The 26,213-nt window shown below is 42.9% G+C and overlaps 2 protein-coding genes across 3 annotated transcripts; both read right to left on the reverse strand.

Moving 5' to 3' along the window:
* Positions 1 to 6,031: 6,031 nt before the first annotated feature.
* On the reverse strand, positions 6,032 to 7,588 carry LOC106574584 (cocaine- and amphetamine-regulated transcript protein). The gene is made up of 3 exons (XM_014150559.3): positions 7,152 to 7,588; positions 6,928 to 7,011; positions 6,032 to 6,623 (listed from the first exon to the last, which is right to left on the reverse strand). Exons 1-3 carry the CDS (start codon positions 7,284 to 7,286, stop codon positions 6,516 to 6,518), a joined length of 327 nt encoding a protein of 108 aa, XP_014006034.1. The 5' UTR covers positions 7,287 to 7,588; the 3' UTR covers positions 6,032 to 6,515.
* Positions 7,589 to 16,817: 9,229 nt separating this feature from the next.
* LOC106574482 (interferon-induced protein 44-like) lies at positions 16,818 to 23,031 on the reverse strand. Of its 2 annotated transcripts, XR_006759821.2 has the most exons (11): positions 22,793 to 23,031; positions 22,367 to 22,472; positions 21,820 to 22,209; positions 20,084 to 20,138; positions 19,723 to 19,918; positions 19,021 to 19,173; positions 18,611 to 18,782; positions 18,435 to 18,535; positions 18,149 to 18,349; positions 17,627 to 17,688; positions 16,818 to 17,411 (listed from the first exon to the last, which is right to left on the reverse strand). XR_006759821.2 is itself a non-coding variant. In XM_045697713.2 (10 exons), exons 2-9 carry the CDS (start codon positions 22,455 to 22,457, stop codon positions 18,149 to 18,151), a joined length of 1,359 nt encoding a protein of 452 aa, XP_045553669.1. In that variant the 5' UTR covers positions 22,458 to 22,472; positions 22,793 to 23,031; the 3' UTR covers positions 17,417 to 17,688. The 2 variants fall into 2 exon arrangements, 1 of the variants encoding a protein (XP_045553669.1); XM_045697713.2 differs by lacking the exon at positions 16,818 to 17,411 and having other exon boundaries at positions 17,417 to 17,688.
* Positions 23,032 to 26,213: the final 3,182 nt, after the last annotated feature.

Here is a 26,213-nt window from a genome sequence, read left to right on the forward strand (position 1 = left end):
GAGTTCTGGGCCTGTATCCACAAAAAAGCGTCTCGGAGGAGTGCTGATCTAGGATCAGTTTAGCGTTTTATTTCATGATGAATAAGATTGTATGGACAGATCCTAGATCAGCTATCCTATCCTGAAGCACATGGTAGACATGGGCCCTGGCCTTAGTTCAATTATATCATGGTTCTATCCCAACCAAACTAATTTAGGTCCTTTGATTGTCTTTGTCCTTGCAGGTATAGAACCCATTGCTGAACGTAAGTATTACACTCCTTGAATGTGCTGTGAAGTTGTAGTAAAGAACATAGAGTTTAACTAACTACTGTAGTTCCCCCCTACCTACCTCTCTATCTCTCTCTCTCTCTCTCTCTTTCCTCTCTCTCTCTCTCTCTCTCTCTCTCTCTCTCTCTCTCTCTGTCTCTCTCTCTCTCTCTCTCTCGCTCTCTCTGTCTCTCTCTCTCTCTGTGTCTCTCTCTGTGTCTCTCTCTCTGTCTCTCTCTCTCTCTCTCTCTCTCCCCTTCTCTCTTTCTCCAGGGTTTGATGGAGAGTTCTAACCAGTTTAATGTCAGCAGGAACAGTAGTAATAAGTGGAGGACTTCTCGCCACAGTCATCCTGCTCTGTATTGTAGCAGTGCTGTGCTACTGCAGGCTCCAGGTAACCTGTGTGTGTGTGTGTGTGTGTGTGTGTGTGTGTGTGTGTGTGTGTGTGTGTGTGTGTGTGTGTGTGTGTGTGTGTGTGTGTGTGTGTGTGTGTGTGTGTGTGTGTGTGTGTGTGTGTGTGTGTGTGTGTGTGTGTGTGCCCGTGTGTGTGTGTTTTACCTGCACAGTCTTTCATGAACAATAACTGATTCCAACAAAACTCCCCCCCTTCACTAATTCCAGTACTACTGCTGTAAGAAAAATGAGTCGGAGGTGGACTTGGCTTCCGTGGTTGGAGGAGGTGACAGAACGGGAGGAGGAGATGGAGAAGGGGATGCTCAAGGGGTGGTTCAGGCTCACTTTGCCTGCAAATCGTGCAGCGCCCCTGGGATGGACAGCCTGGCTGTCACCCCTCTCTGCCTGGAGCCCCTGGAGGTTAGAGTACAGCACTACCACAAACCCGAGACCTAAACCTAGAGCTACAGTAGGCAGTTGAATTTGAAGGACTCATTCTATTTCAATCATTCTATTTCTATGGTGATTGTGTGTGTTTCAGGTGGGCCCTCCCCCCAGCTACTGCCCCACCTGCTCCCCCTTCTGGCTACGCCCGGGACTTAGTGACGAGCTGCACAATGGAACCGAGCGGCTGGGATTCCATACGTATCACTATGACAACCCCGGAGAGTGTCAATCACTGCCCCTGTCAGACACGCCGCAGGCCCCGTTCTTTTTGACCCAGCCCTGCCAATCCCCTTTGAGCTACTATAGCCCCGTTGACACCTACCCTAACACACCCTGCAGTAACAGACGCCCCTACAGCACACCGGTTTGACACACATGGACACACACATCACACACACACTGACGTCACACACGCACTCATACAAACACTCCTTCTCCCAGGGGAAAGAGACCCAGAGACATCCAGAGTACCACCCATCCAAGGGAGAGAGCCACACATTGAACCTACAGACGGAGCCTCCTGATCGGGACAGAACCACAGACAGACCCTTGTCTGGTGCGGCGGTGTGGAGGTCTGGTCATCTGGTAAACCTATACAGTGGAGGAGATGTTGGGTTTGACTATGGGAGATTACTACAGATGATGGGAGAAGATAGACTGAAACAGCAACACACTGGTGTCTCTCTCTCTCCTCTGCCTGAAACCTGATCATGTGAACTAGGTGACTGACGAGGGCTATATGTGTTTTCATTGTAGGTTTGCTTTACGTCTGGAGTGTCTAATTACATTACATTCAACGACTAAAGCTCAAAGAAGTATTTTTGTCTTCCAGAGTTTAAAGGAGCAGTATGTCCGTTGTTGACCCCTCTGACCCTTAGGAAAAAAAACACATGTCAAATTTGCAGTTTTACATGTGATTAAAAAAAAGAATATTATTGTAAGGGGATATCCGGATGCATTATATATAATCCTGGCTAAGACAATACAAACACACACAAACATTTTAGCCAACGAGGGCATCTGTTTGTCTAATTCTATGATGTTTGACTTAGCCCTTACCCTTCAGTCCTTCAAAACAGAGATGCTGTACACTTACTAGAAGCTGTTCATTATGACACTGTTGATAATATAGACTAGTATTGATAAAAGAGATGTTGTACTCTTTTCACACAATGCACTTTCCGCTTTTCTCAGAGGGTGCGCCCCAAATGGCACTGTATTCCCTAACCAGTGCACTACTTTTGACCAGGGTCCATATGGGTCTGGTCAAAAGTAGTGCCCTATCTAGGGAATAGGGTGCCATATGGGACAAAGCCATGGTCTTCACATCTTGGTCTTCCTCACTTCTCGTCCTTTTGTGATTCTTTGTTAGAGAGTTGATGGGAAAATGGACATCGATCTGTTCACGTGTTGATTTACTGGAAAAAAACACTCAAAGTTGGTGTTCACTGCTATGTAGTCACACTCACACAAAGACACTGCTGCCTGTAGTCTGGCAATGAAGATAACTTTAATATTGAATTCACTAATTCTATACTATATATTTTTTTTCTATTAAAGGTGGACTATTTCTATTAAAAATGACATCATCATACACAGCAGGGCAACTTCCTGATTACAGACAATTTGCACTGTTCGTTGAGACATGCCCATATTGGGAAAAGCCAGTGACAGATTGGAATTTTGTTGTTGATGATGTCTCTAAACAGGAAGTTGACCCGCGGTGTACGATGATGTCATGTAGCTGAGTCTCCTTTTCAAATGAACTCTGAAGATAAATTCCACGTTTAACGCACAGTGTTCCTTTTTGAAGATAAATCAATGTGTATATCTGCCTGGACTCGTCTGTGTTTCTTCACTAACAATGAATCCAATAATATATACCATTTAGCAGACACTTTTATACAGTCGTTTGGTGCATTCATTTATGGTTTTATTACGTATGGGTGGTCCCAGGAATCAAACCAACTCCTCTGCCATTGCAAGGACCATGCTCTACCAACCGCAAATTAAAAGCAGACTCAGAAATATGACGAATACATATAAATAAGGAACAACACAATGTCAATCTAGATGCTAGTGTTATGATGCTAGTGTCTAGATGCAAGTGTTATGATGCTAGTGTCTAGATGCTAGTGTTATGATGCTTTGACACAACCTGGTTGTCCTGTGGGCCTGAGTTGTGTGAACAAGACTTGGCAGATGGAATAACATAGACAGCACTGCAACCTGGAGTCAGATGAGGCCGTTTTAAAACAGTAATATTAGAACAAATAGTAGGAATAAAGGACCATAAATGGTCACATATAAGTAAAGACAGTGTGTTTGTCGTTGTTTCCCTTGGGTTGTGTTCAGATGTATTGTAAGTATTACTGTAGTGGCAGGACCAGTTTAAACTCCTGACAAACCCCTTTCAGCCCTGGCCTTCTGGAGATGATAGCACTGTGAGGAGAGGCACACACACCACGCACGCACACACACACGCACACACACACACACTCCACGCACACAAACACACACACCCCACGCGCACACACACACACACACACCCCACGCACACACACACACACCGCACACACACACTAAACACTCCAGGGTAAATATCCTAAATACCAGGCATAGAACAGTTAGAACATTTCACAGTTGAAGGACAAGGCTGATCCAGAGGTGAAAAGGAGCTCAGGCATCATCTCAGACTACAAACAGGTACAACACACACACACGCACGCACACACACACACACACACACACACACACACACACACACACACACACACACACACACACACACACACACACACACACACAATCCTAATGCTATGTTGTTTCCTCTGTCTGTCAGATCTGTTCCCAGCTGACCAGTCGGGTGGAGAGGCTGCAGGCAGCACACAGAGAGGACCTGGACAAACTCAGGGTGAGGATGAATATGGCACCGTCTGATGATGTCACAGTTTGACAATCACACAGTTTGATGATATCATTTGTTCTGAATGGATATCACCCCTCACTCTGCATGTTCATAATAAAACATTTTTGAACTCTCTCGTCAAACCCTTCCCACCCCTCTCCTCCCTCTCTCAGAATGCTGTGCTGGCGTGTTCTCGCTGCCGACAGGCTCTAGATTCTCCTGTTATGGAAGGCTTCTGTTCCACAGCTCCGTACCAGAGAAGTATCAGCACCAGAGAACCAGGCCAGCAGAGACCAGGAAAAAGAACCAGACCAGCAGATGACTGGTACCAGAGAACAAAACCAGGAGAAGGTGTGTCTGTGGCCAGGTCACAGAGCTGGAGAAGGAGCTGGCCCAGACTAAACTACAGATGGTGGAGGCCAAGTGCAAGATCCAGGTCAGCTCATAGCACACTACACACTTCATAGTGCACACTACACACTTCATAATGCACACTACACACTTGTTTTGTGGACAGTACACACTCCATAGTGATATATGATGTGTTGTGTTGTCCCCTGTGTAGGAGCTGGAACACCAGAAGGGTGTGCTGCAACGTGATCTCCAGACAGCTAGGAACAGCTGGCTCAGTAATACTGTGAGCTCCATACGGTCAGCCGGAGGGGGCCTGCAGAGCAGCAGCCTACCCAGTGGGAGAGCCTCGGTAATGGGGCGTTCTCTCCATGGCCACCCCCTCTCAGCCTGGAGCTCCAGGAGACTGTCATGGGCCCCCAGGATGGACCGGGGGGGAGATGTCTGACAGGGAGATGGAAGGTAGGGGGAGAGACAGCAAGAGGACATAATGAGAGTATAGATAATATGTATTGGAATGATTATAGTGTACATGTCTATTGGTGACTGTTTGTTTCTGCATTTTAGTCCCTATATTGGTTTTATTTGTTATTGTCATTTTTATTTTCAATCTTTTCTTATTTATACAGGAATTGTATGTTTTATGTATTGCTTTGGCTGCATTGTGTTGTCCCTAAAGCGTGTGAATAACTGAATCCTCTTAAAACAAAACTCCAAACTAGTAATACTTGTATGGCACCCAGTCCTTCATTCAAAACCTTTCATTGTGCATTCATTTTTTGATTTGATTTGTTACATACAGTACATCTCTGATCTTGTCAATATCAGATTTTTCTTTTTACTTACAGTGAAGTAAAATCAATAGTCATCATTGCAGTACATTCAAGTATATATCCATACTTTTTATGTTTATACTTTACAGACATTTTCATTAAGTAGTTCTCAAAATCTGTAGCAGACAAACCAGTTCACATGTAAAGTCAGCCAGGTCACCCGGTATACAAGTCAGTATTCGACGTCCATCCTTATCTGAGGATGTCCGGAGATGATGTGGAAATCGGCCACTAGGAGCAACGGTGGACGCTGTTACCTTCAATTAGGTTGTGATTTTCAGAAGTATCTGCCTCTGATTCCACATTTTGGAAGTTTTAATCCAGCGATAGAAAGTTGTTTTTGAGATCGTTGTTTTATTAAGCCTATCCCAAACCTTAACCCTTACCTTAACCATTTGGAGTTAATGCCTAAACTGTACCTTAAACACTTTGAAATGTGAAGTTTGAGAAACATGGATGTACGTCTAATTCTGACGTGAGACTGTGAGATCTAGTTGTGTAATGTATAGGTTTACCAAACATATAAGTGATCATCAATTTAGAGCAGTCTGATTAAGTAATAGTAAATAGTCTTTTAACAAAAGAGAACAGAAACATATCAAAAGTGAGCATCGTATTGTGCACGGCAGTTACGTTATATGAACATGTATTTCTAGATGAAACACTGATTAAGTTTGGTGAAAATGTGACTGTATGATTTTGATTGTGAAATACTTAGTCAATTGAAAATGTGCTTCAAGTTTTGAAACAACTTCCTTGTTGGTGATCTGTTTTGAGTTTTGTACTAAGAGTAGTGAAAATGTACCATATAGCCTACTTGTTAAAATTGCACTGAAGCAATACAAAAAACTGTAAATCATGGACTTTATTAATCACAGTGAATTTCTTTGTACTTAGTCCAAATAGAGGAGACAGCAGAGAGCACAGATGAAGGGAACAAGTTGGGTAGTGTCTTAAATGACACCCTATTCCCTATAAAGTGCAATACTTTTGACTGAAGCAACATAGGACTGACACATAGGACTCTGGCCAAAATAGTGCATTATAGGGAATAGATTGTTATTTGGGATACAACCTTTATGTTAGACAACAAACCCTCCATTACACACCAGGGTCACGTTCAGGACAGGAGAGGGCAACATGCTGAAAGTAAAGCTGACATGATTCCTATTTACTTTACATGTCAGATAAGAGGCATGTCTGTTCAACATACAATATTTCTGTCTGAACGTTCCACGATCTGAATGTGATCCACAGAATGAGGAAAAAGCTTCTGTTCTCTCTCTCCTATTTCTCTCTGCTCCCCTCCCTACACTGTTTATCCTTTTCTCTTCTCACAAACACTTGAGGACATAGAAGTTGCAGGTCGTCCCACGCGGACACCCGCACAGCGTTCCGACACGCGCACCCTTGCGAACAGCGCACTGCTCGCCCGCGTCACACTGGAAACAAACAGTCTGATTATTAATTGAGTGATGATGACGGTGGCGTCTGTCTCCAGACTATGGGATTCTGAAACATCTACACCGGTTTCCCAGAACCAGATTAATCCTAGCAACCCCTGAACTATATCTTTTTTAAACACGGTCAATTGAGAACCTTTATCGAAAGTCCCGTTTTAACCATTTGAAACACGCAATATAAGGCTAGACTCAATGAAGAAGTAAAATGCACGATACAGACAGGCTAACTACTTAAAAAGTGTTTATACTAGGACTTTAGCCACTTTAAAATGGTCGATCTTACCGACGGCAGCCAGCCGAGCTTCTTTTCTGATAACGGCATCTGTTTGTTCTTCAGTTTCTCCAGAACTTCTTGCAAAGCTTCAATCTACACGACAAGAGAAAAACAAAAACGATAGACTTCTATAGATATAGCTAGAAAACAAGTACAAAGATGGGGATGAATCGACTAAACTAACACATTGCCAAACGAAACAACTTCACAAACATAAAACTATTTAAACTTACCAGATCCTTCTCTTCTTGTGATTTGTGTGGGAACTCTAGAGCGCGAGTCTCAAACTCCAACGAGGTGTCGCCGTCAGCGAGACAGAGACATGCGCAGCAGGAGGCGGCGAGGAAAAGCAGTAGAATGCTGGCCATGGTGCTGAAACAACCAGAAGGGATGGAGATACAGCGGGGCCTCTGCAGGTGGTTAGCAGGGGCTTGGTGAACACTGGGCGGGTGAAGTGGGCTATGATTCGGGGTGATAGACGCGAGGGCTTGATTTTATAGCGTTTGCTGACGTCATACAGCTACAGTAATATGTATGACCACTGACATGAGCGGAGCGACAGACGTAACCACTGACCGGAGAGGGTCATATGCACGCACATACACGCGCCAGAGGATGTTGTGATGGAGAGGCGTTGTCTGATAGAACACCTCTGTTCACCTCTTTCCAATAATCCCAGGTCAAAGCCCCTGGCTGTTGAGACCAATCTTTAATCAGCATCCAATTTCCTCTTGGGTGTGTGTGTATGCCTAACCTCTCATTTGCTCATTTGGTCCAGGAGAACTGTGTACACAGTGAGCAGGCCTGAGACTCTACATCACAGGCTAATCTCACCAGACCACTTAAATAACCCACCTCTCTCTATCTCTCTCTCACACACACACACACACACAAACACACACACACACACACACACACACACACACACACACACACACACACACACACACACACACACACACACACACACACACACACACACACACACACACACACAAAAAAAAAAAAAAAAAAACTATTTCCAAGCAAGAATTCTGCTTAGGAGTGGTTTTTGTGGGGAGGGGAAAACTGAAAACCAGCTCTTATTGGCTGAGGTTTGGAACTCTCTTTGTCTATTCATCAATTTACCGCATTGTGATGTCACCATGGAAAGGTGGAACTCCCGTCCCATGCAAACCTGCTGATTAGAAGGTCCCGTGTAGATTATCATTTCAACCAGCAACTATCAGGAATTAACACTGATTTGACAAAATCACACTTTTAGAGTGTTCGTTTCATCACCTGTTGTTGTACAATACAGGAGCGCAACTTTGGTTTTAGAATAATAATAATAATAATATATATATATATATTTTTATCCAGTCAGACAAACACTCCAAACAGCCTACCCGACCGCTCGGAGGCTTCCGCACGGTCCTAAAGCACACCGTTGCCTCGTTTTGTATCATATTCCAATTCTAAAACTGGGGGGGGGGGACAAAAAAACGTAATTTCAGAATGTGGCCGGGACATGTCCTCCCCATCCCCAGTGAAAGTTGCACCCCTAGTACAATATGATATAAAACACAGGAAAAACAGAATGTTGACTGCACTGGGCCTTTAAAGTGAACCTATTGATCCAGTGCAACCCTGCTGAACCAAAGTAGTCAACACTAGAAAATAAAGATTAGTCGGATATGAAGACAGCTATGTGTGGGCATGTCTACTTGTGTGTGTGTTCTATTTGTCTGAACAGGAAGCTTTTCAGATATCAGTGTCTGTTAATATCGTTGGAACGAATCTAATATTTACAACAATATTTGGACAAAACACTTGAAACTATTTTCTTGTTGTTGTAAAAACTGCTTATAGGTCTCTTTTTTGTTTGTTTAAAAGATCCTTTACGTGAGAGACACCACTGGCACTGTCCTCAATGGTACTCCCACCGTCTTTCACTGTCCTCAATGGTACTCCCACCGTCTTTCACTGTCCTCAATGGTACTCCCACCGTCTTTCACTGTCCTCAATGGTACTCCCACCGTCTTTCACTGTCCTCAATGGTACTCCCACCGTCTTTCACTGTCCTCAATGGTACTCCCACCGTCTTTCACTGTCCTCAATGGTACTCCCACCGTCTTTGGTCTTTGTCATGGTGGCTAGCAGCGTATGTTAGGCTGTTACTCCTCGCAGTTCTTTTGGGTTGTTGTCCTGTTGCATCACCTAACTTCTGTTGAGCTTCAATTGGCGGACAGATAGCCTTACATTCTCCTGCAAAATGTCTTGATAAACTTGGGAATTCATTTCTCCGTCGATGATAGCAAGCTGTCCAGGCCCTGAGGCAGCAAAGCTGCCCCAAACCATGATGCTCCCTCCACTATAGTTTACAGTTGGGATGAGGTTTTGATGTTGGTGTGCTGTGCCTTTTTTTTCTCCACACATAGTGTTGTGTGTTCCTTCCAAACACCACAACTTAAGTTTCATCTGTCCACAGAATATTTTGCCAGTAGCGCTGTGGAACATCCAGATGCTCTTTTGCGAACTTCAGACACGCAGCAATGTTTTTTTGGACAGCAGTGGCTTCTTCCATGGTGTCCTCCCATGAACACCATTCTTGTTGAGTGTTTTACGTATTGTAGACTCGCCAAAAGAGATGTTAGCTTGTTCCAGAGATTTCTGTAAGTTTTTAGCTGACACTCTAGGACTCTTCTTAACCTCATTGAGCATTCTGCGCTGTGTTCTTGCTGTCATCTTTGTAGGATGGCCACTCCTATGGAGAGTAGCAACAGTGCTGAAATTTCTCCATGTATAGACAATTTGTCTTACCGTGGACTGACTTTTAGAGATACTTTTGTAACCATTCCCAGCTTCATGCAAGGCAACAATTCTTAATCTTAGGCCTTCTGAGATCTCTTTTGTTCGAGGAATGATTCACATCAGGCAATGCTTATTGTGAATAGCAACCTTACATTTTGTGAGTGTTTTTTATGAGGCAGGGCAGCTCTAACCAAAATCTCCAATCTCGTCCCATTGATTGGACTCCAGGTTAGTTGACTCCTGACTCCAATTAGCTTTTGGAGAAGTCATTAGCCTAAGGGTTCACATACTTTTCCCAAACTACACTGTGAATGTTTAAATTATGTATTCAATATAGACAAGAAAAATATAATAATTTGTGTGTTATTAGTTTAAGCACACTGTGTTTGTCTATTGTTGTGACTTAAATGAAGATCAGATCACATTTTATGTAAAATGTATGCAGAAATCCAGGTAATTCCAAAGGGTTCACATACTTTTTCTTGCCACTGAATTTAGAATTAAAGTCACACTTAACCAGCATGGCTACCACAGCATTCTGCAGTTATACGCCATCCCATCTGGTTTGCGCTTAGTGGGACTATCATTTGTTTTTCCAACAGGACAATGACCCAAAACACACCTCCAGGCTGTGTAAGGGCTATTTGACCAAGAAGGAGAGTGATGGAATGCTGCTCCAGATGACCTGGCCTCCACAATCACCCGACCTCAACCCAATTGAGATGGTTTGGGATGAGTTGGACCTCAGAGTGAAGGAAAAGCAGCCAACAAGTGCTCAGCATATGTGGGAACTCCTTCAAGACTGTTGGAAAAGCATTCCAGGTGAAGCCGGTTGAGAGAATGCCAAGAGTGTGCAAAGCTGTCATCAAGGCAAAGCGTAGCTACTTTGAAGAATCTAAAATATATTTTCATTTGTTTAACACTTTTTGGGTTACTACATGATTCTATATGTATTATTTCATAGTTTTGATGTCTTCATTATTATTTTACAATGTAGAAAATAGTAAACATTTGACTGGTACTGTATGTATTTTTTCCTGCTCTTGGGATATAATTACTGGTTGGATGACCTTATTATGTATATATATTAGATTTTTGAAAAATATTTTGTACTTTTTTAGAACTCTTTATGCGATGCACACTGCAGAGAACACCGGAAGAAGAATTATCACTGAATTATCACAGTGAATTATTGTAATGTTTGTTTATGTGTCAATCAATCCCATAAGGGATTGGTTGCCAACTGGCGATTTGACACAAAATAAATTGTTATTAATTTAATTAATATTTTCATTCATTGACACCCCTTCAAATTAATGGATTCAGTTATGCCAGCAACACCTGTTGCTGACAGGTGTATAAAATCGAGCACACAGCCATGCAATCTCCATAGACAAACATTGGCAGTAGAATGGCCTTACTGAAGAGCTCAGTGACTTTCAACGTGGCTCCATCACTGGATTCCACATTCCCCACAAGTCAGTTCATACAATTTCTGCCCTGCTAGAGCTGCCCTGGTCAACTGTAAGTTCTGTTATTGTGAAGTGGAAACGTCTAGGAGCAACAACAGCTCAGCCGCGAAGTGGCAGACCACACAAGCTCACAGAACGGGGGAAGCAAGTCTCTGTAGCAATGTTCAAAATTCTAGTGGAAAACCTTCCCAGAACAATGGAGACTGTTATAGCAGAAAAGGGGAGACCAACTCCAGCATTATCATGCTGAAACATGAGGTGATGGTGTGACAATGGGCCTCGGGATCTCATCATGGTATCTCTGTGCATTCAAATTGCCATCGATAAAGTGCAATTGTGTTCATTGTCTGTAGCTTATGCTTGCCCGTACCACAACCCCACCTCCACCATGAAGCACTCTGTTCACAACGTTTACATCAGAAAACCGCTCGCCCACACAACGCCATACTGTACATGTGGTCTGAAATCAATCAAATTCTCTAAAGCGATGTTGTGGAGGCGGCCTATGGTAGAGAAATGAGCATTACATTCTCTGGCAACAGCTCTAGTGGACATTCCTGCAGTCAGCATGCCAAATGCAAGCTCCCTCAAAATTTGAGACATCTGTGGCATTGTGTTGTGTGACAAAACTGCACATTTTAGAGTGGCCTTTTATTGTCCAGAGCACAAGGTGCAATTGTGTATTGATCATGCTGTTTAATCAGCTTCTTGATATGCCACACCTGTCAGGTGGATGGATTATCTTGGCTAAGGAAAAATGCTCAATAACATGGATGTAAACAAATTTGTGACAAAAAATTGTTGGCGTATGGAACATTTCGAGGATCTTTTATTTCAGCTCATGAAACATGTGACCAACACTTTACATGTTGTGTTTATATTTCTGTATTGGTTTACTAAAAGGTAATCAAGTACCATTCTATTCTATTTTTGGTTTAGTTTATTGGTGTTTCAGCATTAGTACAGGCTATTACAAAGAGTTGTCATTAAAAACCCTCAATTACTTTGCTGTTACAATAAAAAACATAAATGTTAAATCAATACAACAATTTGAAAGTACTAAAGAAAGGCTATGCTAAAATGTTACATTCTATTTGATTCCATTCTATCCAAAGGCAGCTTCCATGGATAATCAACTTCAGCAACTGCTGCAACCGCCAGGGACCCACCGTACTTGTGGCCTACAACAAGGCTGGATTTGTTTTCGGAGGTTACATCAGTAAGGACTACGCCCAGACTGGACAGGTGATCAATGATGATAAGGCCTTTCTCTACAGCATCACTGACCAGAGAGAAAAGCCACTACGTCTGTCAAATCAATCAATCAAATGTATTTATAAAGCCCTTTGTACATCAGCCGATGTCAGTGTTATACAGAAACCCAGCCTAAAACCCCAAACGCAAGCAATGCAGATTTAGAAGCACGGTGGCTAGGAAAAACTCCCTAGAAATGCAGGAACCTAGGAAGAAATCTAAAGAGGAGCCAGTCCTCTTCTGGCTGTGCCGAGTGGAGATTATAACAACATGTTCCAACGTTCATAGATGAACAGCAGGGTCAAATAATAATAATCACAGTGGTTGTAGAAGGTGCAACAGGTCAGCACCTCAGGAGAAAATGTCAGTTGGCTTTTCAAAGCCGAGCATTCAGAGTTAGAGACAGCAGGTGCGGTCTACAGAGTGGAGGGTGAGTTACAGTCACTTAGGACAAATCTCACATGGTACCATATTCCTTTTATGGTGGACTACTTTTTCTACTTTTTTAATGTAATGAACAGGATTAGACTAACAGACCTTTGAAGATACCCTGGAACAATGTATGCCCATTGATACAGTGCAAATTAACCCCATTTCTATCCATACAGACTAGGAGGTCGTCTGGCAAAGCCCTGGAGAAACGCACTTTGGACATCTGAGCAAGTATTACAGTCTTTGAACCTAACCTAACCTAAACTGCACACCATTTACCAAAAATACAGCAATTCAGTTATTATAAAAAATTGTAGGAATAGAGAACAATTGAAGGAAAACAGGTGACTGAGCCCCAGCCGAGGGAAGAAGTATAACTGCCAACATCAGAGTCCGAAGGGATACATTCTAATAACAAGTATATCATATAAGCATATTATGCAGATAAGACATCTTAATTATCTATGTTACCCAACTAATTCTGATTCTTCCGCCACAGCCCCTTTGGCAGCGATTACAGCCTTGATTATTCTTAGGTATGATGCTACAAGCTTGGCACACCTGTATCTGGGGAGTTTCTCCCATTCTTCTCTGCAGATCCTCAAGATCGGTCAGGTTGGATGGGGAGAGCTGCTGCACAGCTATTTTCAGGTCTCTTCAGAGATGTTTGATCGGGTTCGAGACCGGGCTCTGGCTGGGCCACTCAAGGACATTCAGAGACTTGTCCCGAAGCCACTCCTGCATTGTCTTGGCTGTGTGCCTAGGGTCGTTGTCCTGTTGGAAGGTTGAACCTTCGCTCCAGTCTGAGGTCCTGAGCACTCTGGAGCAGGTTTTCATCAAGGATCTCTCTGTACTTTGCTCCGTTCATCTTTGCCTCGATCCTGACTAGTATTCCAGTCCCTGCCACTGAAAAACATCCCCACAGCATGATGCTGCCACCACCATGCTTCACCGTAGGGATGGTGCCAGGTTTCTTCCAGACGTGACGTTTGGCATTCAGGCCAAAGAGTTTCATCAGACCAGAGAATCTAGTTTCTCATGGTCTGAGAGTCTGTTGGTGCCTTTTGGAAAACTCCAAGTGGGCTGTCATGTGCCTTTTACTGAGGACTGGCTCTGCCTCGACATTATCCTGTCTCGGAGCTCTACCGATAATTCCTGCGACCTCATGGCTTGGTTTTTGCTCTGGCATGCACTGTCAACTGTGGGACCTTACATAGACAGGTGTGTGCCTTTCCAAATCATGTCCAATCAATTGAATTTACCACAGGTGGATTCCAATCAAGTTGTAGAAACATCTTAAGGATGATCAATGGAAACAGGATGCACCTGAGCTCAATTGAGTCTCATAGCAAAGGGTCTGAATACTTATGTAAATAAGGTATTTCATTTTTTTTTTTATTATACACTTTTTTAACTATACAATTTTCTAAAAACCTGTTTTCACTTTGTCATTATGGGGTATTGTGTGTAGATTGCTGAGGATTGTTATTATTATTGTTTTATCCATTTCAGAATAATGCTGTAATGTAACAAAATGTGTAAAAAGTCAAGGGGTGTGAATAGTTTCCGAAGGCACTGTATATCCTATTCAGACCCTCCTATGTCAGTGTGAAACATTACATGAAATGCATTGCTCTCATATGCAATCCTCCTGAGAGTTATTATTTCCCACTGCATGTTGATCACAGGCATTCCCCAGCTCGTACTGCTGACCAAAGTGGACGAGGCCTCCGGCTGGTACTGCTGACCAAAGTGGACGAGGCCTCCGGCTGGTACTGCTGACCAAAGTGGACGAGGCCTCCGGCTGGTACTGCTGACCAAAGTGGACGAGGCCTCCGGCTGTTACTGCTGACCAAAGTGGACGAGGCCTCCAGCTGGTACTGCTGACCAAAGTGGATGAGGCCTCCAGCTGGTACTGCTGACCAAAGTGGATGAGGCCTCCGGCTGGTACTGCTGACCAAAGTGGACGAGGCCTCCGGCTGGTACTGCTGACCAAAGTGGACGAGGCCTCCGGCTGTTACTGCTGACCAAAGTGGACGAGGCCTCCAGCTGGTACTGCTGACCAAAGTGGATGAGGCCTCCAGCTGGTACTGCTGACCAAAGTGGACGAGGCATCCAGCTGGTACTGCTGACCAAAGTGGATGAGGCCTCCAGCTGCTACTGCTGACCAAAGTGGATGAGGCCTCCAGCTGCTACTGCTGACCAAAGTGGATGAGGCCTGCCGCCTGGTGGCAGAGGAGCTGCAGAGTGTTTACCTCAGCCACTACATAAAGAGGAAGGTGAGATGTTTACTAATTGCATGTAACTGCATGGCTGTTAAAGATCAACACAAAGTGCTAATTGGCTAAGTTAAAGGTATAGTTCCCACAAATTACAAAATTACATCGGTTTCCTTACCCTGTAAGCAGTCTATGGACAAGGTATGACCTCAATCCATGCTTCGGTTTAGTTTCCATGGCATGGTTTCCAAATGCATCTGTGGCACAGAACTCATTTAGCATTTGTGGCACAAATCCCATTCAAGTCATGGGACCTATATTAGTGTTTTCCGCGCATCATGCTCAAATCATCTATACGTAACTTTGTTGAGCTTCACAATCAATTTGAGATACTTTCGGATGATTTGGACATGTTGAGCGTAACGTCCTAATAATAACGGTCCAATGACTTGAATGGGATTTGTGCGACAAATGCTAAAATGTTACCATTTAGAAACCGTGCCAGGGAAATAAAACCAATGCATCAATTGTTGTCATACCTTGTACATAGACTGCTAACAGGGTAAGGAAACCAACGTAGAATTTTGTAATTTGGGTGAACTATCCCTTTAAGTAATTGCTAAATGTGTTTGTGTGTTTTTCAGACCCACGAGTTAAGTGCGTCGCTGGGTATTCATGTGTCTTGTATTCTGCCAGTGAACAACTACAGCCAGGAGTGTGAGCAGGATCAGAACACTGATATCCTGCCCGCCCAGTCTGAACCAGATGTTGAACTATGCTGACAGCTTCTTCAAAAACCAGCTGGAGGAGCAGGAAGAGCTGCATGCATCTAAACCCCGGCCCCGCCCCAAACCTGAGCCAACAGAGACAAGTACTGTTACATGCTCACAATAATGCGATTATTGTGGATAGCCAGATTAATATAATAGTTCGATTAAAATGTTTACTTGCTTTGCTTAGAATAACCATTTCCCTAATAATCCTGTTTGCATGGACACATCTGAAATCAGGCTAACTGATGGCACACGGATAAATGCAGAAAATCGGCTATCAAAATAAACGTTCTACCGCAGCAACCATTATATTTTTGGGTAGAATATTTGATTCGGAGTTCAGACATATACAGTTTGTATGTGAAAACTCCTTAGAAAGACGCATACATTGTTGTTCCGAACACACGTCAGTCGCGCTAGAGGGAGGCTCGCTCGGCTCGTGCTAGAACATGCACTGATGAAATACACCACTGGAACCCCAATTAGGGGTTTACATGTCCTAATAATTAGAACGACTGCTCAGAAAACCAGGTGTTTTAATCCGCGTATGCTTACTTCAATTTCGACTTTACACCGATTTAACATAAACAGAGTAAGGTGTTTGAATGACTATTGCATAATCTGCCTACTGCCATAGTCAGTTTAATATACAATTATTAGTGTGGATGTAAACATACTCAAAGAACATTGTTTGAGTTACCTATATTTTCTGGGTAAGATGTAGTAATGTAACCACATATAGGTTTCCTGCATCTATATGTTGTTGGTCTGTGTCTATCTTCTCTGCAAACCCTTACTTTAACCTAGCATGTTAATAAGGTCCGGATGGATTGAGGTATCTCACCAGTACTCCTCCAGGTTTTAGTCCACCAGAGGTGGGGCTCCCCATCTATAGTCCCGTTCCCCAGCTTCTAATATACTACTGTTGTGGAAATTCAACACAGGGACACTCAAAGTCAATATTACATGAATCGTTGTTTATTAACAGCAAGCTGGGGAGGTTAAAGTCAAACTTAGATGCATAAAGTACCGGTCTGAAGTAAGCTCCCCCAGGGCAGTCCTGTTAGTTCTCTTATATACTGGTTACAGACACATTACATAGGCATGGTTCATAGGGCTGGTTCCGGCATGTGTCTGGCTATCTTAACTTCTAAAACATATTCTGGGTGTTCTGCCAGATGGTCCTAAGGAGGGGCTCATTTCACCCGCTCTCATATCTTTACCAAGCACAGGCAGGAACCAAGGATTATTTATGACACTAAGACAAGATGAACATTTTGAAGGCTGTCTCGCACAATATAACATTTCCCATCACACTACTTTCATTATTCAAGACATTATCAACATTGTTGTTACTGATTCATGTTTTTACCATACTCCCTTAATATTTCATTAAAAGGATTCACTTTTCTGCTTTTACTCAATTATTGTTGTGAAATTGTTTGCTGTTTGTACCAGACTGCATCTCCACATGTCTCTTATGCTGGATGTCTCTCTCTGTCTTTCTGAAAGGTTGGACAACTGTAGAGCAAGTCTGAGTGAGTCAGGCCCTAGATATCCAACAGATATTTATTCAGCAATTAGTTTTGTTAAATGAAAATACTGTATTGAACAAAGTACAATGAGCAGTATACAGTTGTATGTCTTATCTGACCAATAGCAGTACAGAGTCTGCAGACAACACTACATACACATATTGTATCTAATTACAATATACACTGAGTGGACAAAACATTAAGAACAGCTCTTTCCATGACAGACTGACCAGGTGAATCCAGGTGAAAGCTATGATCCCTCAATGATGTTCCTTATTAAATCCACTTCAATCTGTGTAGATGAAGAGGAGGACACAGGTTAAAGACGGATTGTTAAGCCTTGAGACAATTGAGACATGGATTGTGTGTGTGTGCCATTCACAGGGTGAATGGGAAAGAGAAAAGATTGAAACGCCTTTGAACGGGGTATGGTAGTAGGTGCCAGGCACACCGGTTTGTGTCAAGAACTGAAACGCTGCTGGGTTTTTCAAGTTCAACAGTTTCCCGTGTGTGTCCACCACCTAAAGAACATCAACATTAGGAAGATGTTCCTAATGTTTGATATACTCAGTTGAAATTGTAACTGGGCAAAGTCAGAATGGAATAGCCTCGGAGAATTAAGACAAAAAGGTTTATAAAGCGATAACTAAAAGTTGCCATTTAAACACATCTAGGATCAGTGTATTCCCCAGAATCCTATCCTTAACTATTAGAAGGTAAAATCCCAAACGGACTTCAGATCAGTATCACACCTAATACCCTAGCCACTCAGACTTCTGTTCCACAGCCTGATAGATGTCATCAAAGTAGTTGTTAGAGTAGCGAAGCATCTGGACCACGGCAGTGAGCAGGAGGATGTCTGTGTGGATGTCCAGCTCAAGCTCCCGACTGTAGTTCTTCACTGGCAGGACACAGGACTGGGAAACACCCAGACACACACTCACCTCACGGGTCTGAAACAAACACGCACACGGTTGTAGTTAAATAAACATGGTGTATTATGTGAGAATAGGGTTCCAGACTCAGCCATGCACTCACCATCCTCTCTATGTAGTGGCTGAGGTAGATGTTGGTCAGGTCTTCTCTCACTAGAGGACAGGCCTCATCCACCTTGGTAAGCAGGACCAGCTGGGGAACACCTAGTGACACAACACACATGAACACACACATACACAGACATGTAAACCCACGCGCACACTCACTTCCTTCCTTACCCAGCTTGTTGATCCCCTTGCGGATGGCGGCGAGCTTGTCCACCATCTTGGCAGAGAGCAGAGTGACCTTGCAGGCGTCCAGTACGTAGACCACACAGTGGATCGTGTCCTTCAGGCTGGGCGACTTACAGAACCCGACACCATCCGTCTGGACAGACATGGACGGGTTGAACTGGGGGAGAGAAACAGGACTTCAGCCCCTAAGATAAATATACTACTACTGCTACTGTACTTTCAACCACATGCTTTCCCTACCATGAGGCTGGTGCTACTTTAACTCAGAGGACAGGCTCATTGTAATGGCTGGAATGATTGGTATCAAACACATGAAATCCTCCTGTTGATACATTTCTATTCATTCTGTCTTCCTCCAACAGCCTCCACTGCTACCATTTGCCAGTTTTACTCACCTGGTACCGGTCTTGTACGTGGCCCTTCATGATACTGTTGATGTCGTCTATATCCAGCCCTGCGCTGGGTCCTTCCTCCAGGCCCATGGTGTCACACAGGACCAGAGGGAGAGCCTTCCCACCCTGCTCTGCCTTGATGCTGTAGGTACGGAACTACAGAGAGAGAGAGATTTGGAATGTTAAGTCCAGTACAATAGGGATGTTCCATAAGCCTTGTATAATTTCAGACAGTAGTTTTGAAAGTAGTGCTCATGGGCCAAAACGGGATCCAGGGGGGGGTAGATGGTATGTTTTAAAATGTAAAATATATATTTTTTATAATAAAGTTCTACCTGATGACATAAAAAAAATATGTCAATAAAACTTAAACAGCGGTTTTCAAACAACTATGAGAATTGTGGTGACGTGGGGAGCAAGAAAATACCCTCCCTCTGGCTAGAAACTCACTGCAGGTTTAGAAAAGTACAGTTTTCTTGACCTTTAATCCTACCCCGTGATGTCACAGAGAAGTATTTTTTAAGACATTTCTTTTTATATTTTTAAATCACAGATCATAGAAACAATTTCCCCATAAGTAGACACTGATATGGTGCTGGAGATAATAAATATGAGGTGAAAAGTGGCAGAATTGTCCTTTAAGATCCCGGACTGCATCTTTAAGACACAACCACACACACACTCATGCGGGTATACAAACACTACCTGTGTGGTGAGGCTGGTGCCTGCGCTGCCGGTGTTAGCCTGCCCGGTAACATGTCCTTTGAAGACAGAGTTGATGGAGTTGAAGAAGCTGGACTTGCCAGCCCCGACCGGACCCACCAGCAGAACTCTGGCCTGGACCACAGACTTTACCTCAGGCTTATAGTTCTTGATATAGTCCATCAGGCGGTCCTTGGTGCTGTTAATGATAGAGATGGATGGAGAAAGGAAGAGAGAGATGGGTGACAGACGAATGATTGATTTAAGTATATTCATTGGAAGAGCAGAAGTGGTACTAGATGCATCAGTAGTTGCATAGTATTATGATTTTTGAACTGCTTTTGAGATTTAACAGACAGGATACCTATATCCTTCCCAGTCAATTTTCCTCCAAGGAGTCTTCAGACGGCCCCCACAGTCTGCCAGAAATTGAGACAAAAAAAAAACCCAACTGATTTAATCAATACACTAATTGCTTCAACAACCTCTCCCGCAATGTGAGCAAGACAAAGGAGATGATCGAGGACTACAGGAAAAGGAGGGCCGAACAGGCCCCCATTAACATCGACGGGGCTGTAGTGGAGCGGGTCGCGAGTTTCAAGTTCCTTGGTGTCCACATCACCAACAACTATCCTGGTCTAAACACACCAAGACAGTCATGAAGAGGGCACGACAACACCTTTTCCTCCTCAGGAGACTGAAAAGATTTGGCATGGGTCCCCAGATCCTCAAGAAGTTATACAGCGGCACCATTGAGAGCATCCTGACCGGTTGCATCACCGCCTGGTATGCAACTGCTCGGCATCCGAACGTAAGGCGCTACAGAGGGTAGTATGAACGGCCCAGTACATCACTGGGTCCAAGCTTCCTGCCATCCAGGACCTATTTAATAGGCGGTGTCAGAGGAAGGATAAAAAAAATTGTCAAAGATCCCAGTCACCCATTTCATAGACTGTTCTCTCTGCTACCGCATGGCAAGCAGTATCGGAGCACCAAGTCTAGGTCCAAAAGGCTCCATAACAGCTTCTACCCCCAAGCCATAAGGCTGCTGAACAATTAATCAAATGGCCACCCGGACTATTCACTTTACCCCTACCTACATGTACAAATTACTTCGACTAACATGTACCCCCAAACATTGACTCGGGAACAGGTACCCCCTGTATATAGCCTTGTTATTGTTATGTGTAATGTCTGCTTCCAGCCCACACCATCAAACACCTAGATCCCCTGAACGCAGCTCACTCTCCAGATCCCAATCACCTGAATTCTAATCACCTGTTCACACACCTGTATGCCATTATCACATGTGACACACATCCTTCAGAGCTCTGGTTATCCTCGTGATTTATTCCTCCCGTGTATGATAGTTTTTGCCTGCCTCACTATGACGCCTTTTTGCCTATTCCCTGCCTGTACTTTAGCCTATTGGATTTCCTGTTATCTACCTACTGCCTGATCTCCCGGACTACGTTACTAGCCTTTTCCCTGCCTGTACTGTTGCCTTTTTGGACCCCCTGTGTATGACCTTCTGCCTGCCCCTGGACCCAACTACCTGCCTCCTGTGTATGACCTTCTGCCTGCCCCTGGACCCAGCTACCTGCCTCCTCCTGTGTATGACCTTCTGCCTGCCCCTGGACCCAACTACCTGCCTCCTCCTGTGGTCCTTCACAAATAAACACCTGCTGCGCTTGAAACCAGCTGAAATGCTTACTTACAAGCCCTTAACCAACAGTGCAGTTCAAGAAAGAGTTAAGAAAATATTTATTAAATAAAGTTAAAAAAAATGTAATAAAAAGCAACACATAATGTAATGAACACACATTACATTATGTGTTGCTTTTTATTACATTTTTTTTACTTTATTTAATAAATATTTTCTTAACTCTTTCTTGAACTGCACTGTTGGTTAAGGGCTTGTAAGTAAGCATTTCACTGTAAGGTCTACACCTGTTGTATTCGGTGCATGTTACAAATAACATTTGATTTGATTATATTCACATTGCCTTCTGACTGGTTTTAATATTTTGCCATATTGGTTACATGTATCCAATCGTTTCAGTAGTGCCTAGGGAGTAGGGGCTATAAAGGACCACTCACCTTCCACTCTGTACACCTCACACTCTGTCAGCTGCAGGTCATTGCCATGCATCTCTTCCCCTTCAAAGGCGTAGCTGTTCCCTGCAACAACTTGAACTGTAGCGGTGTTATTATTAAGAAACCACAAGACGCCAACATTAAGACCATACTTTCCATCTGTGAAACCGTACTGGCCATTGGTACTGGACACACGCAGTGGATTTTCTCTCTGGTCGGTGATGCTGTAGAGAAAGGCCTTATCATCGTTGATGGCCTGGGTAGTCTGGGCGTAGTCCTTACTGATGTAACCTCCGAAAACAAACCCAGACTTGTTGTAGGCCACAAGTACGGTGGGTCCCTGGCCATCACAGCGGTTGTGGAAGGCTGAATGTATGTAGCTGTGGACGCTGGCTTTGAGCAGAACAAAATATAATAGAAAAGTACTTTATTACCTTTTACTGAAGCAATTGTTCTGTTCTGCCTGCATTGCAGGTATCTGGCCTGATAAAATGAATCTCATTTAAAAAAAAAAGATGCCATTAAAATGAAGTCCATTGTTCCGACAAACCTTTGTAGAGCTGGTGGAGTCTGACATGGCCGAACAGAGACAGCAGCTTTCTCTCCTGTTCTACTGACAGACTGGACTTCACAACACTCATGACGTCGCCAAGGACCTGCGGTAGAAAGACCAGCAATAAATAGTAACAGAAACACATGATCATACTGATTAACCTCACCTCACTATACAGACACACGCCGAGGAAAGAGCGAAAGGAATGTAGATTAGACAGACTCATATTTTCATAGATTAGACAGACTCATATTTTCATATTTGTATTGCTCTTAAATCTTTTTAATGAATTTTAATCTTATTAACACTTTGTTCTAGCTAGCTATTTGTGTAGGTAGCTATCAAGTAAACACAATGATGTGTTAGAATTATTTATTTTGAAGCGCTTTCTTTAGATTGTTATGATGATGTAGGTGATCTTACCGTTTGTAACTGATGCTCGTGTTAGAAATATAACTCTTCTAATGCAGTGGGCTACTGGGCTTCAATCATTCACAACAAGTATAATCAACCACAAAATTCAGGTCGCGCAGTATAAAACAGAGACGTTTCAAGCTTTCCTTTTCTTAAAACCGAAACTTCGGCTGCTTTGAGTCACTCAACTTCCCTTTCTTTTTGTTTGCAAAACAGGAAAGGACCGCTAGTGCGCTTGTTCGTGCTCTGCTGGCACGCCGGTCGTCGGGGTTAGATTTCTTTTAGTAGCATATCTCGATGTGCAGCCCGAAAGAGGGAGCACAGCCTGTAGCCGTCCCTCCACAAGTCATGTCAGGAAATCCAGGGCTTCTACAGTAGGATAGAAGACTGGGAATTGCTCATGGCTTAGAAATAAAACATAATGGTATTTCATTGACAATCAGCTGTAGTTCTATTTTAGGCTAGAGAAGCTTCTATGGTCACTTTAAAATTACCTGTACAATTCTTAGGTGTGGATGGATGTGTGTGTGTGTGTGTGTGTGTGTGTGTGTGTGTGTGTGTAAGAAGAGAAGCAGTAGGTCAGAACAACACAGGTGTTATTATATTTTTATTAATGTTGTCTACTTTTTCAATATCATCTTTTTTTTAACAGCAATATCCACAAAAATATGAACAGTAAAGTCTTAACAGTAAAGTATTTAACTGTAAAATATGAACAGTAAAGTCTTAACAGTAAAGTATTTAACTGTAAAATATGAACAGTAAAGTCTTAACAGTAAAGTATTTAACTGTAAAATATGAACAAGTGTGCAAGAAAACATGAGTTATGGCACATCAGAGCGACCAGATACAAAAAAATAGATATTATATTTCCTTCATAATCTATAACTGATCATTCACAATTAATCAAGGCAAAAAGATACGGTAGTGCTTTACGTCACAGTCCTGTCCCAGCTGGAATTAACACATTGTGGTAACAATGGGGACTTTCAACCTGGTACCAAATAGTCCTCGCTTGCAATGAAACAAATGTTTTTACCGTGTTATTTCTAAGCAAATACCAAGTTAAAGGGGACCGCAAAACAAAGCGTTACCAGAGATACATACTGTATATGCATACACAGGAGATAAAAAAAACACAATGATGAGTCCAGGTAAAACTGACCCGAGGTCAGTGTCTAGGGACAGAAATTCGTTTTAGGGTTCTAGCGTTCTGCACTGGGTAAGATCTAGGATCAGATTCCATTCCCCAAATCCTGACCTAATCTTTAGGGGGAGAACACTTTAAACTGACCTAGATCAGCTATAGTGAATGATGTGGGAATGGGAGCACCACAAGACTTCCATTGTGGAGCTTTGTGTCTTCTTTTAAGACTGTTCACTCAAATACTCTCAACTATTCTCAAGTCTAGGGCTAGAATGTTGTTCCTGACCAATGTGACCTGACCAGGTAAAACTCCTGGTCCTAACCAGCATACAACACAATACACCACAACAAGGCAAACCATCAATCAACCAATCAATCAAACAACCAATCAATCAAACAACCAATCAATCAATCAATCAATCAATCAAACAACCAATCAATCAATCAACCAATCAATCAAACAACCAATCAATCAAACAACCAATCAATCAATCAACCAATCAATCAAACAACCAATCAATCAATCAACCAATCACTCAATCAACCAATCAATCAAACAACCAATCAATCAAACAACCAATCAATCAAACAACCAATCAATCAAAATAACCGTCCGTGGAATGAATGAATTAAGAAATAACAATATTCTCCCTCAGATAATCACTTTTAAAAGACATTAGGAAACTGTCTGTCTGTCTGTCTGTCTGTCTGTCTGTCTGTCTGTCTGTCTGTCTGTCTGTCTGTCTGTCTGTCTCTCTCTCTGTATGTCTCTCTCTCTCTCTCTCTGTGTGTGAGAGAGAGAGACAGTGTTTTAATGGTTCAAGTTTGTTTCTCACAGTGCTTAGCCTGTGTATAAGAAGCTATGCTATGAGTACGGCCACTTCACTGCTTTGTAGATGTGGTTGGCTCCCCATTTAGTCACTAGGGGATTGTGTGTGTGTGTGTGTGTGTGTGTGTGTGTGTGTGTGTGTGTGTGTGTGTGTGTGTGTGTGTGTGTGTGTGTGTGTGTGTGTGTGTGTGTGTGTGTGTGTGTGTGTGTGTGTGTGTGTGTGTGTGTGTGTGTGTGTGTGTGTGTGTGTGTGTGTGTGAACCTGCCTCAAGCTGAATGAGGAAACAGAATAAATTCTATCAGAAGGGAAATATTTACGCAAAAATTGAACGTCCACAGAAAAGATTCTGCAACAGGCTGACATTCAATTAAAGCGCATTTTGTTTTTTTTGGTGGAAAAAGTTTAATGCACTTTGATTGAATTCTGGCCTAGGTTTTATCTTACAAACACTGTACAGTTGGATAATAATACTCGACTGACCTGCTTCCATTTAGAAAGAAACTCAAACCAAACCCAAAACAGCTACTCTCAAAACGTATCACTTCTGCACATGGCTTAAAGAAAGTTTATACACTTTTGTTTTTATTTTCTCTAGTGTCTTTTACATTTTTTACAATCAAGTTTGGTTTGGGAGTAGAGGAATAGGACTGTGGAGGTGGGGACACGGGACACCACTTTGTAATTTGCTCCTGTTCCTCAATAGAACACACGATGAGCCAATAAGCAAAGCCCATGATGTGATGCTTGCTCTCATTGGCAGAACTAGTGATGTATCTAACCACTGATATAGGATCAGATATTTGTACACCCCCCTTATGGTTCAAGTTAAGATTGGGGATGATAATCTGATCCTAGATCTGTGGTTAAGGTAAACTTTTGCCTCAAGTGTAAGTTAAGGAGTGAATGGAAACCTACAGTATCTGCTAAGTGTATGGCAATAAATTGACAAAATATTGAAACGATAATTAATTAAAAAACATATATATATACTTCTGGGGTTAAAAACTTGAACACAGTTAGCCTCTCAGTACTCGTCAGTACTCAAGAAAGAAGTTTCATTAGGCTGAGTTTACACAGGCAGCAAAATTCTGATCTTTAGCCTTATTATTGGAAAAAGAGCTGATTTGATTGGTCAAAAGACCAATTAGTGGACAAAGATCTGAATTAGGCTGCCTGTGTAAACGCAGCCTTTTAGACACAGATCTAGCATCATAATACCCTCTCTAAATCCTAACCTTTACCATTAGAGGGAAAACACAAGACTGATCTTAGATCAGTATATAGGGGCAACTTAATCCACAAATCGACACAGCTGGAGTTTTGGCCTATAGAAAACCCACTGACCAAGAACTCAAAACCAAAGCAGTAACACTGTTGATCGATAACCGTCGCTAGAGTGGGAGTGTATGTAGCCTATGCTTTAGCTCAGTGGGCTAACACAGTCTTGTGGCAT

This window comes from Salmo salar, chromosome 16, assembly GCF_965601325.2.
Source record: "Salmo salar chromosome 16, fSalSal1, whole genome shotgun sequence".
Classification (NCBI taxonomy): Eukaryota; Metazoa; Chordata; class Actinopteri; order Salmoniformes; family Salmonidae; genus Salmo; species Salmo salar.

Excerpts from the sequence above, each read along its gene's own strand:
- LOC106574584 (XM_014150559.3), bottom strand. The coding sequence starts at position 7,286 with ATGGCCAGCATTCTACTGCTTTTCCTCGCCGCCTCCTGCTGCGCATGT. Across the intron at positions 7,012-7,151 it reads CACAAGAAGAGAAGGATCTG|ATTGAAGCTTTGCAAGAAGT; the intron begins GTAAGTTTAAAT and ends CTTGTCGTGTAG. Across the intron at positions 6,624-6,927 it reads AGCTCGGCTGGCTGCCGTCG|TGTGACGCGGGCGAGCAGTG; the intron begins GTAAGATCGACC and ends GTTTGTTTCCAG.
- LOC106574482 (XM_045697713.2), bottom strand. The coding sequence starts at position 22,457 with ATGAGTGTTGTGAAGTCCAGTCTGTCAGTAGAACAGGAGAGAAAGCTG. Across the intron at positions 20,139-21,819 it reads TGAGGTGTACAGAGTGGAAG|ACTGTGGGGGCCGTCTGAAG; the intron begins GTGAGTGGTCCT and ends AATTTCTGGCAG. Across the intron at positions 18,536-18,610 it reads CAAGGGGATCAACAAGCTGG|GTGTTCCCCAGCTGGTCCTG; the intron begins GTAAGGAAGGAA and ends TTGTGTCACTAG.